At 30.8% G+C, this 20,403-nt stretch overlaps 2 protein-coding genes across 2 annotated transcripts in view; both read right to left on the bottom strand.

The window, feature by feature from the left end:
• The window catches only part of LOC143052116 (xylose isomerase-like), a 32,419-nt gene extending 20,509 nt beyond the window's left edge, over positions 1 to 11,910 (bottom strand). The window contains exons 1-7 of the mRNA XM_076225087.1: positions 11,739 to 11,910; positions 9,621 to 9,697; positions 8,552 to 8,624; positions 7,131 to 7,272; positions 6,462 to 6,599; positions 5,995 to 6,104; positions 5,149 to 5,244 (exon numbers count right to left, since the gene is read on the bottom strand). Of these exons, the coding sequence (XP_076081202.1) occupies positions 5,149 to 5,244; positions 5,995 to 6,104; positions 6,462 to 6,599; positions 7,131 to 7,272; positions 8,552 to 8,624; positions 9,621 to 9,697; positions 11,739 to 11,826 (724 nt within the window). The 5' untranslated portion in view covers positions 11,827 to 11,910. The remainder of the gene's footprint in view (positions 1 to 5,148; positions 5,245 to 5,994; positions 6,105 to 6,461; positions 6,600 to 7,130; positions 7,273 to 8,551; positions 8,625 to 9,620; positions 9,698 to 11,738) is intronic.
• Positions 11,911 to 12,880: 970 nt separating this feature from the next.
• LOC143052095 (uncharacterized) overlaps positions 12,881 to 20,403 on the bottom strand; it is an 88,145-nt gene continuing 80,622 nt past the window's right edge. The window contains exons 23-29 of the mRNA XM_076225059.1: positions 18,321 to 18,420; positions 17,727 to 17,800; positions 17,086 to 17,217; positions 15,507 to 15,632; positions 14,518 to 14,660; positions 14,011 to 14,146; positions 12,881 to 13,247 (exon numbers count right to left, since the gene is read on the bottom strand). Coding sequence (XP_076081174.1) covers positions 13,173 to 13,247; positions 14,011 to 14,146; positions 14,518 to 14,660; positions 15,507 to 15,632; positions 17,086 to 17,217; positions 17,727 to 17,800; positions 18,321 to 18,420 — 786 coding nt within the window. The 3' untranslated portion in view covers positions 12,881 to 13,172. The remainder of the gene's footprint in view (positions 13,248 to 14,010; positions 14,147 to 14,517; positions 14,661 to 15,506; positions 15,633 to 17,085; positions 17,218 to 17,726; positions 17,801 to 18,320; positions 18,421 to 20,403) is intronic.

Genomic DNA, 20,403 nt, shown 5'->3' with positions numbered 1-20,403 from the left:
TAGAATATTAGACATATTATGCTTTAACATTCCCACGCTATTATTTGCTCAATCAGCAGATTTATGTGTATAGTATTTTATGTAATATTGCTTTGTCTTTTCCATTTTTGTCTGTGAATAAAGTGTTTCGTCGTCTTATGATTCCAACCCTGATTAGAACATCAGCAAAAATCATTATAACCGTCCCTTAAAACTAAATATGTCCTTTGGTATGACCACGCACATGATAAAGGAGAATAGTGAATAAAACATGAACTATTTTCTAATTGTGTAATCCGACTGTTGGTTTCTAGATGTCTGTTAATTAATAGTACCGCAGTAGCTTTACAAATTTAGTTTCGAACACGATACTGTCTACGTTTCAATTTCTGGATAGAAGAAAGTTCACAGTAGAGGGTTTAGTCTGTCGTTTGAGAACTCGTCTCCATTTAAACTCAAGTTTGGCATAGCTTGTTCATTTCCAAATTTTAGCCGAGAAAGTGAAGCTCAGAATCTGTGAATTTCTAGAAACCTCTGTACAAGACTGATACACTTCGTTGGATTTTAGCATGCTATCTCACAATGCAGTTTAATGGAGTTTGATTTTGGTTGTCTTTTATACTGTCCAATATTTTTTATAACGCATGTACCTCTTTATATATTGCAGAGATGGGTCCGATTACTTTCAATGTAATTGATTAAATTACAATTACTTTGTCATTTGTATGATTAAATTAAATTAATGATTACATCATTTCTGAAAGTGTCTGATTAAATTAATGATTACATTGGCAAAGTAATCATGATTACATCTGATTACAATGAATTAAAAAAACAAAAATATTTTGAATGATGTGAATGAATTAAAGTTTAATATAACTATATAGTATTTTTTAGAAAGGATTTTTTTATATATATTTTAAAATGATAACTCCCAACTTCATCTATTTAATAAACCCACAAAAGTTCACTACAGACATACATTATGTCACCCATTACACTTTATAATCGTTGATCTCTGAATTATTTTGACTTCATATGAATTTGGCTTAAAGCCTTTATAAAGAGTTGCTGTTAGTCTTCTGACGGCTTCCAGACTTTATATGTATTTCAAGGTGCAGTTTTTTAAAGTTAATATATGGATGAAATAAAGTTACCAGATAAAAATTATGTAAAAATTCAATAGAATTGTTTAAACAAATTGTAAACAAAATACAAGTACTATAAGTCAATGCATTTTACATGTCCAGTCTAAGTACATACAAAAATTCGCCTATTTTAAACAAGATATTTGTACAAATTTTAATTTAGTTTGTGCTAATTAGAGTAATTTTCATATGTCTGATTAATCTTTTATCATATATATTGTCCTACAGCTATACATAATTAGAAATTGCAATAAAAACAAAACTTAATTGGTTTCCTACCTGTCAATTCAAAGTTTACAATAATCTCAATATTAACAAAAGATTATAATTCAGGGTTAAAGAAACATATAATTTTGCTTAAATATAACAGTTTTTTTAATCAAATATATATATGTACATCTTTTATAAATTGTGAATATATGTACAATACTTTTACTAAAGCCTTCTTTGGCTAATGATGACTTTTTAATATTGTAACAGTTTATTTTTTACTGAGGTATACACATCAATTAACATGCTTCATAAAGTAAACCAAAATATCTTAACTTGTTAAATATCTATTAAATAAGAATTACAAAAAGGTTCATTTATTGACCATAAACACAGTACAAGATTTTTTTCATTGTAATCAGAATGTAATCAAAATGTAATCAGGATTACAGGGCATTTTGAAAAGTAATTGATTAAATTAAATTACATGTAATCAGATTTTTGGCTGATTAATGATTACAATGATTACTTGAAAAATTGTAATCAATTACAGCTGATTAATGATTACAATTACAATTACCCCAAGTCTGATATATTGTGCAACAATACAAGGATAGATGCTTCTAGTCAGATGTCAAAGCATCCAAAATCGTTTAAACTTTGTTTATACCCGACGCCAATACGCCAACTCCAGGCTACCTAATAATTATTTCATCGCATTATTTTAATAATATATTTGGTATTTTAGTCCAAAAGTCAGCATGGCGATACATACAACTGCCTTAATTCGTGTTTTAGAGATTGAGTACGTTTTTGGTATACGTCTATATGAATTTTGTAGATGTTGACAAACGATTCGTTTAAACCTATAATGGAGGTATATATATCCTTGCAAAAAAACAAAGCTGCGTATTATAGTCTGATTGTCATATTCATAGAAATGCAGGGAACTTATCGAGGCTTTTAATAGTTGAGTACAGAGACTGTTATACAGTTGAAGTATGTTTTGTAAGCATGCTTTTGTTTGCTTCAGAATAATTAAAAGTGCGTGAAAACCCAAGGACATCTGTTCGATGATATAAATGGCCGTTGTTTTCGTTACTGTCAATTATTACATTTTACGACTTCATATTGTATCGGATAAATAAGATTCGCTTTATGCTTCTGTCATGTAGAATTTGACTTCTCTTGTGAAATAAAAAGAAGACATCTTTGTTCGTACATTTGTACGGGTGAAAACCTATTTGGACTTAAGAAATGCGGTTAGTTTTACACATAAAGTTTTGTATGATTTCATGGTTAAATTTGCTTTCTCGTATATGGATTGCCATAATAGAATAAACTTTTATCAAGAAAATGGTCATAATGAAACAATTATGACTTAAATTTACCCCGAATAAAAGCTAATAAATTAAACTGATCAACATCATCAAATCTGATATTTTTGTGGAATTACGTAAACGATCTCTTTAATGATATTGGTTCTCATAAATCTGAGAACATAATAAAAAAATCACTTAAACCGTATCAAAATAATATCTCCTTGATATATACAAATGATAAAGGGGAATGGTGAATAAAACATGACACATTTTCTAATTTTGTTACCAGTATGTAATTCAAGTTCCTTCGGAGTCAAGCGACTTTTATTCTATCAACATTTGGATGCTGATGTGTGACGTTATTATTTGTTGGTCACTGAAATTACGACTTCTTACACTCGAGGAGAGATTGATATCACCAGGTCTCAAACATACAGCACAATCTTAGAGTGTATTAATAAACTGGTTTGCAATCGCAATATTTAGTATGTTACAGATATACCAATATAGCGTACGGCTATTAGCTGATACCTGGAACATAGTACCGGCAACAAGGATACGTTATGCTAAACATAAAACATAGCCTTTAAAACATCGAGATGGCATTTTTCATGAACATTCAACATTAAGTTTATATAAAACTACCACTGAAGAGTCTCATACATGACAAAATCCATTGGTTCCAATAGGTTAGTTTCACAAATCGTTGCAAATGGACTTCGGCGTAATTTCGTACTGTAATCAAATGTAATACTTTTCTTTTGTGTCCAATGATTTGTTTATTTGTTACTGCTGGCATTACTTTAAAATTCTATTGATATGATACGTCCTCTTTCAACTCTTCACATGAATTATAATTATTCCAAGTCTAATGAAAAACATTGGATCTTTTATTCTCAATCAAATTAACAATAAAGTGATTTAATTGACAAGTCAAGGTTTGAGAACATACAAAAGCTTAGAGTTATTGGTTTGTTTTGTTTCGAATTCAATTAAAACAGAAGCAGGGGATAATTTAGGTTGTGCTCAAACTTTGGACTGGTTCCCAGTGTACTTTAAAAGGATTAAAGTATTATTGACGTAAACCAATATAACAGTTTAATTCACTTCACCCAGAATTACTATCTAACCTAAAACGGTTAAAATAAAATCGTTCGTGTGAGATTAAATTGAGTAATGTCCATTACGAGATTTAAATCAACATTAAGTACATAAAAATCAAGATAGTTTTAAGTTGATATTGTACTGACACATTTAATTATTTCTTTAGCACGTCAGCACTAGATAAGACTATATACATAAAAATAGTTAATTGAGGAAAGAATTATAATATCCTACAGAGATTCTACTGACTTCATACAACGGAGATGTGCTAGTTGGAGAAGTCAGATGAAATATTTAAGGGGAAATCACCGTTTGAAACTAAAGGTGCAGGAAATAGTAAGAACTAATACACTTAATACGAAAGTATTTAATTTGGGAATAAAGTAATGACCATAAACTTGGATAAAACTTTTTTCATTACGCCTGTTCTTTGTTCTGTTGTTTTTTTGTATAAATAACTTTATATTAACTTTTTATAAATGAATTGGCCACGCATGCGCCAGTCAAAGATCACCTTCATTCTGATGGAAGACTGGAAAACTTAAAGAAAAGATTTTTTGGGGGAAATTCCCTATTCCAGGGGTAACAATTCCTTAACCGAAAAAAATCATGTTCGAAACACAAATTTGAATCAACAAGGATGTGTCCATATGATAGTACACGGATGCTCTACTGGCACTATTAAATTTCTATATTCAGTGGACCGTTAAATTAGAGTCAAAACTCTAATTTGGCATTACAATAAGAAAGATCATATTATAGGAAACATGTAGTCTAAGTGTCAAGTTGATTGGACTTCAACTTCACCAAAAAAACAACTTGACCAAAAACTTTCACTTGAAGCGGGACAGACGGAAGAACGGACTGGCGGACGGACGAGCAAATGGACAGACGAAAGGACGAACGATCGGACGCACAGACAGAAAAACATAATGACCCTAGGTGAAGCATATGAATTATAAGCAATTTCAACATATATATAAAGCCTTGAAATCTATTTCAATCTTCTATCAACCTTCAATGGTACGGGTTTTCAATTTGTTAACGGAGATAGTTCTTAACCCCTAAATGAACGTCTGAACCAAACACTTCTAAAATGTTTTCGAACAAAATAACTGACAAAATTTTGAAACTGCATTTGCACTACGTACCTTTTTACAAAGATTACACTTGAATACTGCAACTTTACATATTGTTGATCATTAGTGTCAATGTCACTGCAGATTAACTAATGTTACAATGTTCATATATATGTGAAATTAATGATCTTTTAGACTATCAAATGTTAATCCAAGGGTAGCAGTGATGTTGCTGGTAATACACGAAGAGAAATATTAGTTTCTACATTTAAAACGTCAGCATGAATTAGTCGATAAATTACTTACCCGCTGCCATCTTGAAAAAAGAGGCCATATTTGTCATTTCAGTAAGAACATTGGTATTCAATAAGGTATGGTATCCTTCTCGGCCTCCCCAGAACACTAAAGGTACAAAATATATAAATTGAATAATATAAATGGAAATAGAAATATATCAGTTAAGTGTATACTCAGCTTCTTTTTAAAAAGTATGAAAGTTAGTAATTTATTCGTGATTTAAATGAAAAATTGTCTTCTGAAATCTAAGACAGATACCAAAGGGATATTCAAACTTATAAAACTGCTTAAACAAATCCACATATTGCTAAAAAATTTAAATGCATATAATTTATTAACTGACAGGTAAGTATTCTAATTACTGTATTTAAACTTGGTTGTCTTTTTTTGTTAAATCTACACTCCATCCACAGTGACTGATCATTTTAGCATGTACGTTCCAACATGCTTACGAAATATATGACCCATACAACCCCGTTGTTCTATTAGTTTCAAAATAAAATAGACTGGTGTAACATGATTAGTCAAGGCTCCGTGTTGAAGGTCGTACTTTGACCTATAATGGTTCACTTTTATTAATTGTGACTTGGATGGAGAGTTGTCTCATTGACACTCATACCACATTTTCTTATATCTATATCCTTCAAATGAAAGATTAAGCCAATAGTCTTTAAAAATTGATAGTAAATGGCATAATTTGGCAGTTTCTGTTAAAATTCTTGGTATGTTTAGCCATTGTTCGATTTTAGAGCTTATTACAAGTTATAGACACTTTTGTGAGTTGAAGTCCATATGTCTAAATTTATATTTTATTGAGGTTTATATATTTAAACAAATATATCAACTGTAATTTACCAAAGTTTTCAGCTCCTAGTTTCTTGGCTACTTCCAGTCCTTTCTTGACTTGTGCAGCTGCATACGCTAAGATATCAGCATTTGGATTACTTCCGGCACCATTCATATACCTTAAACATACACGATATATATTATAATGACAAAAAGAAAGTATAATACGAATGCTGCATCAAATACTTCCCGAAGAACAGAAATTCAAGCGCATCGCGTTGTAAAAATTACAATTTTGTAGATATTTCTATGGTTACATGGGTGCAGTATGCTGCAATTAATTTAATTGGAATAGTATTATTCTGATTGCATATTTCTTGAAAAAGTTACGCAAATACTGTTTTTTTAATGTTTGCAAGGAGGATTTTTAAATCTAAACATTATCAACCGTATTTGCATTACACTTAATGCTTCACGACAAAGGAGATTTGCAATTTCGTCATGTGAAAAACTTATTTTTTAAAATTTTTACAAACCTGCTGTGTGCAAACAAATTACAAGTGGCCCATAATAACTTGACACCTGTCTTTTTCTGCAGTTCAAGAGCTAGGTCGGTAATTTCATCTAAGTTTTTATTCGATTCTGCTAGAGTGGCTCCCTCAGGGGCTACATCTCTGGAATTTAATGGTAAAATGGTTATATAAGGTACAGTGGCACGGGTAAATTCATAATTAAAGATTCCGAAATTTTATATAAATGCACCAGAGATAGTACACTTTTTGTTTTGCTATCTTGAAGACGGATGCAAATGTAAATAAAACGATTCATCCTAGATGTACTGATCGCATATAAGACAAGCCTATTTCTATATATCGTATTCTAGAATTTAACCTAAATATGTCATAAACACATGTCAATACTATAATCAGTTATTGTAGAAACATAAAGGAATTGTAGTGTTCGCTATTTGAACGGAACTTGTTATAATTATTTCATCAGATTTTTCGCGCTCTTACAAAAATTTTAGTTGCTCATTTAACATGTTTTATATGTATTATCTCGAGACCTGACAGAATTCTATAGTATGCCTTTTCAACTTTTAAATGCTTTGTGATAGAGTTACCAATAATTACGTAAAACAAATGTCAGCGGTGTTATTTTTGCAATTATCATTAATGAAAAAGTATAATAACATAGGAATTCACCTGTCATGAAAAGTGTAATACTTCACTCCAAGTTTTGTGAAGAATTCAAAAGCTGCTCTAAGTCTGCGTTTGGCGTTTGCCATAGAGTCTGAACCATCATCCCAGGGCCTGAACAAGGTAGGAAAACCAAAAGGATCAGCTCCTTCATAAGAATAAAAAGTAAGGGCATGTAATTTTATCATTTAGTTGAAAACGGTTAGATGATATATAAAAAAAAAAAAAAAAAAAAAAAAAAAAATGTGTGATCTAATTTCTGTGTCATTTGGTCTCTTGTGGAGAGTTGACTCATTGGCAATTATACAAAATCTTCTTTTTTATGTTTATTTTTTGAGCTGACTAAATATTATCATAACAACTGTGTGAACACGTAAATGTAACGAATTACGGTTTTTGGTGGGAGATGTGTTGTTCACTCTTCAGTTTTCTATGTTGTATTACGTGTACAATTGTTTTTCTTTTTAATCAATGTCGATGTCAGTTTGTATTCGACCTACGAGTTTGAATAACCATTTTGGTATCCTTCGCCTCCATTTTACATGTTTTTTCTTGTGCATCAAAACATTAGGTTAGCTTTATCCGCTCTTTAAACTGTCAAAGAAATGCATAATATATATTTTATAAAACATTTATCAACGAATAATTGTATTCTTGAAAATTGTTACAAGAACAGGTACGGAAGCAATGTAATAACAGAAATAGTTGGATTTATCAACTGAAGTATTTATTGTTTAATTTGGGTCTGAATGACTTCTGGTATAATCAAGATGATTTAGTTGTAAATGACACTCTGAAGTATTTTATCAAAACTAGAATATTTGATCAAGCTAATCAATGTTTGAATCAATTATTGGATTGCTCGCCAAAGTGTTTTTTTTTTTTTTATATAAATACTGTGTAAATAATGTTCGTTTACAATTTTACCTTACTAAACATGTGAATTTTAGAGTGTATCTAACGAGAATAAGATTGTCTTCACATAACTTATTTGTTGAAACAGGACGATATCACGGTGTTAATAGATCAGAAATAAAATGCACTCTCTGTACTTTAAATACAATAGAAGACGAGTTTCATTTCATTTTACAGTGTGATTGTTATAATGCAAGTAGGAAACAGTGTATTAAGCCATATTATTATAAGCGTCCATCGTCATTTAAGCTTAAACAGTTGTTGAGCACAGAAAATGTAAAAGACATATGTAATCTTTGTAAACTTATTTTCCATGCATTTAAACGTAGAACAGACATGTTATAAGTTACCAATACTTAATATAGATCATTATTCTTCTCGGATGTATTTTATTTATCAGTTACGTATGTTTTATGTATTTATTTATGATATATAGTATTTGCATATATATTATATTTGTACTGATGAGCATCATTTGCTCAAAGTAATAAAGAATTGAATTGAATATTTACCTGTTCCTCTAAACGTATGCCAGAAACACACAGAGAATCTAAGCCACTCTTCCATTGTTTTTCCCATAACGACCTGCATGATGAAGAGGACACAAGCACTATATACATTTTTTCACTTCCATAAGCACAAAAATAAAGCACAAGTACAAATTAATGAACGTATAAGTATTCAGGAAACTAGAAACTGTCATTCTAAATACTTTTAATCTATTAAGCCACAATACTTACCTAGTATCAAAAATGGTAAATAGTATGAGGGAACGACCAATTTTCTTTAATTTTTTAAATTCTAAAATATTTTTGTCTTGATCCGAAACAACATATTAATTTCTTCAAAGTTCAAAAACCGCAAATAAACCCATGCCCTCAAAACAATCTTCAGTAAATATAGGGATACCAATGTCTTAATTTAAAACAAGAATGTGTCCGTAGTACATCGTACACGGATGCCACCCGCACAAAACTTTTAGACTAGAAAGATCATATCGCCGGTAACACGTGTACTAAGTTTCAAGTTGATTGGACTTCAACTTCATCAATAACTACCTCGACCAAACACTTTAATCAGAGGCGGGACAGACGAACGGACGAACGAAAAATTTAGTTTTAGGTATGTCTTACTTGTAAAGAAGTTTTTGATTATTGACACAGTCGCTAAATGAAATGGTGAATGTCAGTTTTAAGAAAACAAACAAGTCTGATATATTAACATACTGTAACAGTTGTATATTTGATATTTTTCCAAACGTGATGTCTTTCTACTTTTACACCGTCTTAGCCCCAAGAAATTAGCTACCTCTGTTGGTCTTCTGGTGAAGTTGCTATCGTCTGTTGACGTGCTTTGATGGACATTATTTTATTTAGTACTTTGTGTTTCATTGGTGAATAAATTCATACTGAAGTGTTTATGTATTGTCCCAAAATTCTTTGGGTTGTGCCGTTGGTCAACTTCATCGTTGTATACTGTAGTTATTGTAAGATTCAGTTCCGAACATTATAGACATTTGTGTTCACATAAATTATTTTACACGACCAGGAATAAGAGGAGTAACTCAAACATATTAAATACCTTTTTAGCATCATAATGTTTGTAGACAAGTGAATTGTCAACTGCAGCTTCTTTATTCAAGGCTATCTTTGGAATACCTACAAAAATAACCACAAACATTTCAAAAGAAACAAATAGTATTAGTAAAAATCACCAAACTAAATTCCTTTCCATGAAGTAAACTAACAAAAATTATTTTCCATAAAGTAAGGAATTAAATTTAGTTTCTCAACACTTTGTGATACTGATTTTATCGATGCATATGGCCAGCAGTGTCAATACACGTACTGGCAGATTTAAATAATTTTATACCAAAGACTTATAATAAGTTTCTATTTAAAAGACAGACCGTATATGTACAATATATTACCTTTAGTGGATACTTTTAGGTGAAACTGATATTTTCATACTTTGACACTTAATTTACTTTCTATGATACAAAACTGGAACAGAAAATCCAAAAGAAAGTTTAACATGTGCAATCATGATTTAGATGACCACATATGTGCTCTACTTTTCTATCAACAACCTTTCTATTTTTTCTACTTCATAAAATGACGTAAACACTGCGGCCTACTACCGTATTTTACACACAAAGAGTAACATTACGGGCGTCGTTAAAAAAACTGAGATCAACCACAGGTTTTTGTAGAGTGTGTTAGTTTTTTGTCTTCTGAATTTGATTTCTGTCTATTTTGTATTTTGATCATGGTATCCAATATTTATTTGACTTTTGGTTTTTGGTTTTATGCTTTGTACTTTCTCTCCCTCCTCTCATGTTGAATACAAGTTTTTCATTTTTAAGCGTCACTTACGGAAGTTATCATTTTTGAAAGTATGTCATAAGATTGAATCGATTACTAGTAACATATTTCGTGCTTACGTTCCATGATAGCATTTATGTGTAATAATACATTTATATTACATTTGTAGTTTGAAGAGGATACTGGTTTGATTGATGAGGATTTACTGTCAACTATAAAACAACAATAAAACCGCTTTTCCTTTAATTGATCTATTGTTGATCTATTGCTGACTCCTTGGTTCTTAAGAGACGTATGTCATATCTCCATAAAGTGACTTTTTTTCGAAACTAGCACTACATTTATACACTCTTTTAAGCTTTTATTTTGTTACACAGCGAAAATTAAGTAAATAACTGGGTTGAGATTTCCCATTTGATTCCCATAGATCGTACATTAATTATTTGTGAACGTCCAGTGGCAAATATTTCATGCATATTCATGTATAGAACACACTGATAAATCTACAATTTGGTTCTACAAGGAAGTACGACCAAGATAAAGGTGGGGAGTATGACTGTCAAGGTGAAAACAATTTGGAAACGAATAGCAGTTTATTCATGTAACAGACCATTAAGGAATCCAAATAGACATGTTTCTATTATTCTTTAACGTGTAGAAAGCTCCATCTCTACACGAAGTATCGGATTCATGTCCTCATTCTTACCGGGCATAACTTACTAGTTATAACACAAGCATAGTCAGACACACGCCCAAGAAATATCAGATTTGGATACGTTCTGATGTCTATACATCTATTTGTGAAAACGCTATTTTTTTGTATAAGTTTTATAAAGCTGATCTTAGACAGTGTCTAAAACACTTGTCAATATGCAGTAAGAAATCATATATAATATATACTAAGCAGTTCTTAAACATCAACATGCCAAAAAAATTGCCTCCGTTGAATTTTTCCAAACATCTCATAGAGCAAAATACACGGATGATTAATATTGAGATGGTCATGATAATGCAATAGCTCTTTTGATTCGAGCTTCATCGATACGAGGAATCTTTTGCAGTCGAAACGCACGTCCGGCGTAATAATTTTAAGCCTTGTATCTATCATGAATTTATTGACTGTTGAAGATCCTTCAAAAATGATATGTTAACACATTTTATATTTAATGTGTCAATATCTTGCAAAGTCTAGAATACGTGATTAATCACTTCTATCTGGTTAAAAGCCTACATAAGCATTTGTCTTGAATGAGGTATTTGCGACTACTTATGTATATATCGAGTACATGTACTTTACAGCAAATTGCATTTTACTAATATCAATAAATTTGGAAAAGCTTCCACGGTTAGACTGGTTAATCATGCAGACACATACCTGCAAAAAATTCTGCATCTGGAGCGTCGTATTTAGCGACGTCTGGTTTGGAACTGTCGCTACTGGATGTTGGAGCAAAGGAAGACATCTTGCTATACAAATGTACGCGTGTATACACTTTAAGTGAATTTGCTTATCACATATTAACCAAACTTCTCTGTTATCAGATACTTGGCTATCTTTGTTTATCTTATGTATAACGTTCAAATGTAAATGCATTTAACGGTGAGAAGTTTTAATCATGTTATCATGGACATGATGTATGCTGTCCTAATTATTGACTTCTGATTTTATGTAAACTGAAGACTTAAATATTCTACTTTTAGAACACTAACGTTAAAAAAAGGTCGCTCATCTTAGCGATATTTTTACTGATTTCATCTTTTAAAATATTAATTATGATTGATTAACCATTGGATTTAATATAATTATACGTTTTAATATTACATATTATCTGATAAAAAGACAGTGACTGTTTTCTGTTTTGCAATTCGTTTTGTTTGAAAATCATTTGTTTGCCTTTTAATTATGCAATATATTCTCGCACGACATATTACTTCTTAACAACACACGTACTTGCGTTGAAGAACCTAAAAGCGTTCCGAAATCACCACCCCCTATCTTTTTTTAATCGTGACTCCATCATGTTTACAATATTCTTTCAATGAATTGTTTCTTCATTTGTTTTTCATTAAAGAAAAATATCTAAAACTAGTTATTAAGAAATTTGATTAGTAAACTGGAAATTATAAAATAAACTTACTTAAAAGTACCGATAGCGCGAATTCGTGGTGCATTTAGAGAGAAAGAAAAAAAAAACCTAACAGTTAACGACTTGATGAAAAAATTTTGGAAAGAATATTACAGGAAATAAAACGTGAGTTCATAACAATTTGCAAGTATAAAATATATTGTTTAATTATACAGCTATTCCAGGTAAGCCGAATAAGTGTTCAATTGTTAAGGGTTGATAAAATTAAAGAAATATCGCACATTTTCCAATTTTAGGAAGCGTTACTTGCTGTTCAAAGAGATAAAGGTCCAGCCAACAAAGGATATCCGTATGTTAGCCGTACTATAGAGTTTGAAAGTATCGAATACTGCTGTCATATTTTTTTATTTACAAAATACAAGTACACATAACACATAACAACGTTTTACTGTATCTAAATATATTCTCGACATTGCGTTTTTGAATATGAATCATTCCAAGGTACAAAGTTGCGTTATATAATTGATACAAATAAGATAATACAAAAAAATATAAATAAGGTTTTCATATAATATTGCAGACTTCTTCGCTTTAGTCAACAAGGCAATCTTTGCAAACTGTATTTATCTGTATCCGTAGCTTAATAAGTCGCTTCTCAAATTGATGACAACGTTTTCAGATCTATTAAAAAAACCAACGGACATTCATTGACTGGAAACGATTCATTGGAAATTAGAATATGTTTCAAAATCTTGTAGATATTCAATTACAGCTTCATATATAAACTGGAATTGTTCCTGAAAAATAAAATTCACCAAACTTACAACTACAAATTATTAAATGAATTATAAAATTACATTTTTATCAAAAAAATATGTAAGTACATAATAGTTGATAAAAGAAAATATTGGTTTTGGAAACAAGAGTGTTTAATCAATGGACGCCGACTCTCTGATATGTATAATTTAGATGGTATTTTGAACATGTATGTTGAACATTCGAACCAGTTTCATGTTGTATTTGAAAAAAAAAATCATATTTTCAACCATTGTATTTGTTTAAAATACCAATATTTAAGTTTTTATTTGTGTCCATTTGTAAGAAATACAGTGTGGCTATCAGATCTTATATTGTCTTTATAAAACATTTAAAATTTTCAAAAACGTTGCGTTATTCATATCATGTTTTATGTTGAATTCCCTAAGGTAGCAACTGTGTTTAAAGTATAGACATACGCATTTCAACAGTTGCATTCCCTAAGGTGACTACATTGTTTAGCGTTTATTTTTGTATGTGCACAAACCTATCAGTTGTGAGATCCCCTAGTCTCCTAATGTGTCCAAATTGTATACTTTTGTTTTTGGGGATTGCGGTCTTTTTGAATCGTTATTTATTTTATAAGGTACACCACATTGACGGCATGCACCATGAATTGTACTTACATGCTCTGTTCTACGTATTGATTCGACGACAAAGGAGGTAGGTGCTTAGGTAGGGAATTCAACGTTTTAGTTGCATTTATTTTAAGTACTGCAATTTTAAAGTTTAAATATATCGTACATAGTTTGGGATAATCTGTGGCCTCATGTTTCTCATCTGTTTGATGATGTGTTGTATGTCGACATCTTGTTCTATTCTCAGTCGTTCTATAACAGTCGCCAACACACAGTACAGTCCACTCTTGTCACAACCATTTCTAATCGTATAAAATGAGAATAAAACGTCTGAAGAAATCAAAAGTGTGGTATTATACGTGCAGAAAAGAACAAGAAATAAAACTTGTTATGTTGTTCGTAAAAAGAAAAACAACCCAAAACATTCCGTTATCTTGAGACATTGACTAAATTAAGAATATAATAAACGTATATGCATAGCAAGATCAAGGAATTCAAATTTTTTTTCTGAGAAATCTTTTCTAAGTTCGAGCTTTTAATTCAGTTAACTCACTCTGTGACAATTAACAAAGCAGTTATAGCAAATGTGAACAGTTGATGAAAAAAAAGGGAAAATATAACCTTAATTAATGTATTAAAATAAAGCATTAGATTATTTGTTAATATTACATACAGGCAATGGACAAGTACTGGTCCGCTATTATTGCAGTCATTTTCGACAACGTCAATGAAGCTAAAAATATCACTAGAGTCCTTGGGAACAACATCGCTGTCACTCCAAAATTTAGCTTGGAAAATCTTGAGATTTCTTTGGTCCTACAAAAGTATTCACCTCTTATACTGCGCGTATATGAATAATATCAATTAATGAATACATAATGATGAGTTTGAAATCGCCGGAATAACAATAATTTAGAAAACATATTATTCCAAATACAGCCCATTACATCATAATTGCTATATTGTAGCAAATTAAAATATATAACACATTGTTCATATCATAAGAATACCAGACCTTTCAGAAATATTTGAAAGGGTTTTAGTTTCCGTTTACAGAAAAAAAAAATGCATGGGTCGACACGTATTATATAACTGTATTTATTAATAAAGAAAGGAATGTAATTTAAAATCGACGGAAAAAAACATCAAAATAAGTGTTAATTTATCCCATGAATCTCATTTCCGTAATTTTATTGAATATAATTTTGCACATTTGACTAATACACTGGATTGAGATTTTATTACAATATTCAATAGTAGGATTGACAAAAAATATCTTTCTTCTTAGAAGTGATCATAAATCCATAGAAACTTTAAATGATTTTGGACAACTCGGATGAGTATTATACAATTACTGTCTTTTGATTAGGTAAATATGCGTTTTTCAAAAGACAATTAAACCCCATATTTACCGAAACAAAAGACAGTATTTTTTTTATTCCATATTCCGAGAGAAGAAAATGTATTTAATGACAAACATAATTTTATACCAAAACAAATTGTACATGAAACATTTTACCATAACGTTTGCATGTAAAAGCGCGTGACGTTGAGCGCGGTGAATAACACTTTCTCAGGTGAATATGCTTTTTTATTCAAAATCCAATTTATATAAAGAAACCTACTAAAATAATACCAATATGGAAAACTGGATTAACTAACCTTATTATTATATCCAATCTTCAGTTGAAGGAGTTGGAATAGCCGACTGGTCTCTATGTTTGTTTGTTTAATGATAAACGGACCAGATGTAACTGATAATTCCCCTGATTCTGGCCAGTAAACATCCTACAGTATAAAATAATCTCCATTATCACTGAAACCAATTTTCCGCGATTAGAATATCGTTAAATAAATGAAGAGGAAAGAAGATTCGAAACACTTTCTCTAAAATCTTTTACACGACACGTGTTCCTACAGTAACTTCTTTACTTAAGAATTGAATACTCTTTTTTGTAAATTTATTGGGGTGTAAAAGCGTTGACCGAAGTACATTTTGTATTTCGCGCTTCATACTAAAAATGTGCGCACGGTCAACGCTTTTACAACCCTATAAAGTTACAAAAAAAAAGCATTCAATTCTTATAATTACATTTTTACCTATACATGTAAGATCATGAAAGCACGCCTTTTATCAAGTTTTTATTTCATTTACCTGTGCACTTTATTGTGGGACCTCGTGTCATCATGAACGAAAAGTTGCATTGTGTAATGCAATTGATTAAGGAATATCACGAGATTGCTAGTTAGCCAATCAGAATAACGTATTATAATGAAACATACATCTAATGTAATTATAAAGAAATATCTGATACGCATTTTAATAAAATTACAACGGTTCTGATATTTTTTTGAAATTCGGATACAAAATGAAGCGTAAACAACGTTTTTTTAGTATTTAAAAAAAGTTTAATTGACAGTACACTGTTTAATCACTGTATATTATGTAGAGTAATTGGAATAGAAGTTAAAGTCATATGAAACGAGTGACTGGTGAAAAATAATGTTTATCCAATTCTAAAACCAATGCATGTATATGTTACACTATTAATTTTCGGGGCCCTTTGTAGCTTGCTGTTCGGTGTGAGCCTAGGCTCCGTGTTGAAGACCGTACCTTGACCAATAATGGTTTACTTTTATAATTGTGACCTATAATGGTATACTTTTATAATTGTGACTTGGATGAACAGTTGTCTCATACCACATCTTCCTATATCTATATATCATAAACTAAGTCTTCTGTGCACGATTTTATCATTTCTTACGAAAACACATCGTATGATCGTCCTTTTTGTTTTGTTTCTGTCTGTTATGATGTAAAAATATGGCAGCTAATTAATTGCCGTGTTTTGAAGCCGTAGTTTACCGATTGTCACCTTAGTAAACAATCAACAAAAAATCATGGATATTGAGCACGTGTAAAACATGTACAATCAGATAATAGTTTATTGCATTGACAGATCCATTCGTGTTGCTATCGCCCGATTTTTACGAGAAGGGTCACGTTCATGTCACTTGCAAACCGAAAAAAAATCGGCGAATAAGTTCCTTGAAGCAAGCAATTAAAAAAGGTAAACTTCTTATAAAGTCTGAAAAAAGTATATTTACATAAGTTTTATAGTGAAAATTATCCATTAACTTAAAGATTTAAAAAATCATATGCATCATTTTGTTTCTATTTGCGGTTTCATATGACTTGAAAGATGTAAACTATTCTTTCAACAATGATATTTGAACTCACCCTGCTATCATAGCTTTGATTAAGCATAACAATAGATGATATGTTATAGTCATACACCAGTCTCCAGAAATCTACTTTGGTATCCTCGAGTGGCATCTGTGTCACAATGAACGCTTTACTGTTTTTATAGCCCTAGGTTATAAAACAATTTTACAATCCACGTTTGACAATATCTTTTATATCAATATATATTTTCTTGGAATATTCAATTATTTTCAAGGTGTTAGCACAAATGATAACATAAAGGCATAACATTCAACACGAACATATTAGCATAAATCCGATCAGTCCAGTCTTTGCTTTTACTCATAAAGTCTACTTAAAAAAGAACTGTATTTATTTAGCTGTTTAGTCTGTTAAGTTTAAAAAAAAATAAAAGTAGTTTAATTTTTTCTTTTATAATACTTTTTTCTAAATTTGCTTTTCTAAAAACTAAAAGCTACAAATCAAATGTTCTTGATATGCATTAAATTTTTCAAAAACATATTTATAAGGTTTGAAATGTTTCAAATGTAATGTAACTGTTTAGTCATATATACAGTTTTTTTTATCCGTGATGCCAATAGTGTATAATTCACATGTAGCATCCATATACTTTCATATTTTCCCGCAAAGATGAAGTTCATTGAAAAATAACTTACAGGTAAGAAAACAGCGTTAATGTACTCATTATGTCCATCAACAGCAGTAGATAGTAGTGGTATTTCAGATCCAACTATAATGTATGTATAGCACTAGATTAACATATATGCTTGCAAACAACTATAAATTAATTTATCTGTAAATCTATACAAATAAAACTAAACTAGTTAATATTTAATTTTAATTTCTTGTGTATAATTCAGAGTTTAGTATGACGACCATTATTACTGAAATAGTATACATATTTTTTTTAAGGGGCCAGCTGAAGGACGCCTCCGGGTGCGGGAGTTTTTCGCTACACTAAAGACCCATTGGTGGCCTTCGGCTATTGTCTCCTCTATGGTCGGGTTGTTGTCGCTTTGACACATTCCCCATTATATGTATACTAGCATTTCTGGCAGATCATCGACCTAAATAGTAGTCGATGTTTAAATGAAAACTGCCTCATATGAGGATGTATTTGACAGTTATTAACCTCGTTTAAGTTCGTTTTTATTCGGCATACAGAAGATGCTCAACATTATGTTGAATCTTTTTTTTCTTACACTTTAGTTTGTTGCCTCGTTCAAATTTGCATTGATTAACTTACATACCTGGAATTATATTGCTGTACCTGTTCTTTGTTTTATTTTCAACTAACTTGCCCCTATCAAACTCTTCCTCGTCATGTCTTCGCGAAATTTTATTCATCATCTTAAATAAATTTTTACAGCTGAATGATACACACCTTTTATGACTTATTTGTTTTGTTTTTTAGAGTGATTAAGATTATAACATTTTGTTGACTGCTGTATCCCTTTTTGTGACATTATTTAAGAAATAATTCATGGGGGCTTGAATATATCGTGATTTTACCACGGGTTGGCCCTTTATGACAAATATTTTACCCCTGAGCGATAGCGAGGGGTAAAATATCGGCATAAAGGGACAACCCGTGGTAAAATCTAGATATATTCAAGCCCCCATGAATTATTTCGATTCTGATAGGACACATACGGCAATTCTTTTGGATCGAAGCGCTCTAGGTGTAGGCAAATATTTGCCGTTCCCATAAATAAACGCACTAATAAACTAGCGTAAAAGAACGGAGCAAACTGCATTAGTGACATGCTTAAACTATTTAAAATAATGTATTTAGACAGTTTAGGATGAATTTGAATGATAATTTATTTATATGTCTTATATGATGTACAATAAAGGGCTTTTGCCACATTTTAGCATCATTTGTGTATGTTTCCTTGTGATGATTTTCGGATTCACAAGCGTGTATTTTCCCGTGAAATGCTTACATTCTAACGTCATTGTTCTATGACGTCGGGTATCTCATTCATAAAAAAGCATATGACGTGGGAGTACAATCGGAACAGCACTGGCAATATATTCATATTTTACCACGGGTGTGTACTCAAAGCGTTTGAAGGACGTCATGTTAGAATAACTATTATATCTGTTTGTTTTTGTTAACACATTGGTTTCAATACAATGGAATTTTATGCGACTGTCTTATAAGTGAGACATTTATCTAGCTACAAAATCTGATTTATTCCACCATTTTCTAAATATGAAGAAAATACATGTACCAATTAAGGAATGAAACAGCCGATTTCACATCATTTTATGTGTGTTGACCTTTTAATTTTGCCATTTAAGGTAGATGGGGTGTCTAAATTATAATCCATAGAATTTCTTAATAATTTGCCAAAATGTAGTTTATATCCTGCTTGTTTAAGAACATTAATAAAAAGAATGGGTCACCGGACTTATTTTCACACTACAGGTTGTGCAAAATTGTCAGATTTTGTATAGATTATGCATGGAAAACCCAATTTTCGGTCATAAACGAAAACTACACCATAGAATTTTGAGATAAAATATAAGAAGATAGCTCCAATAATATTCTTTCAGATAAGAAGAAGAAAAAACAGGGTCACCGGACTCGTTTTCTTGCTACATAATAAAATGGGTAAATTCCTAACACATTCTATTGTAAAAGTAACACTATCTGAATTATCTGCCCTTGCATTTGAGTTGTCTCCCCTTATTTGGCAAAGTTTGAAAAAAATGAATCAAACAAAAGTATTTGTTTTTTGGTAAAATACAACCCTAAATATGATAAAACATGGCATTTGCTATATCATAATGAAAAATCTTACACATGAATTACCTACTAATCTTAAAATTTGCACATTTTATCAAAAATCTAGACCTTGTTTTCTGGTATTTCAAAATCCAAAATGGAGGAAGACACCCTATCTACCTTAATAAGGGACTTTTCGATTTGAATGTTCCTGTACGTTTTTTTTTTTTTTTTTTTTGTTATTCTACTTTTCATATTTTCATTGATGAAAACTGATCATCTTTTATACATTTGATGATTTGTCAGTTTATTTTCGATTTATGAGTTTGACTGTTCCTCTGCATGGCATCTTTCGCCCCTCTTTTGAATACTTTTACGGTTGCCATGGTTAAATTAATGTATCACAACCAAAATGACACCAATTCGGTATATTTCAATAAAATTTTACCTGGAATATTGCGATCATTCGTGCAAGCCAAACAACGTTTGATCTATATTTGCATTGTTAAACAGTACAATGTATATCTAATTAAATAAGAAAAAGATGAAAACATTCAAAAAGGTTTGTATAACTATCCAAATTTGTTTATTTGATTTAA

This window comes from Mytilus galloprovincialis, chromosome 1 (genome assembly GCF_965363235.1).
Source record: "Mytilus galloprovincialis chromosome 1, xbMytGall1.hap1.1, whole genome shotgun sequence".
Lineage (NCBI taxonomy): Eukaryota > Metazoa > Mollusca > Bivalvia > Mytilida > Mytilidae > Mytilus > Mytilus galloprovincialis.
This window is presented reverse-complemented; position numbering and strand designations above follow the sequence as displayed.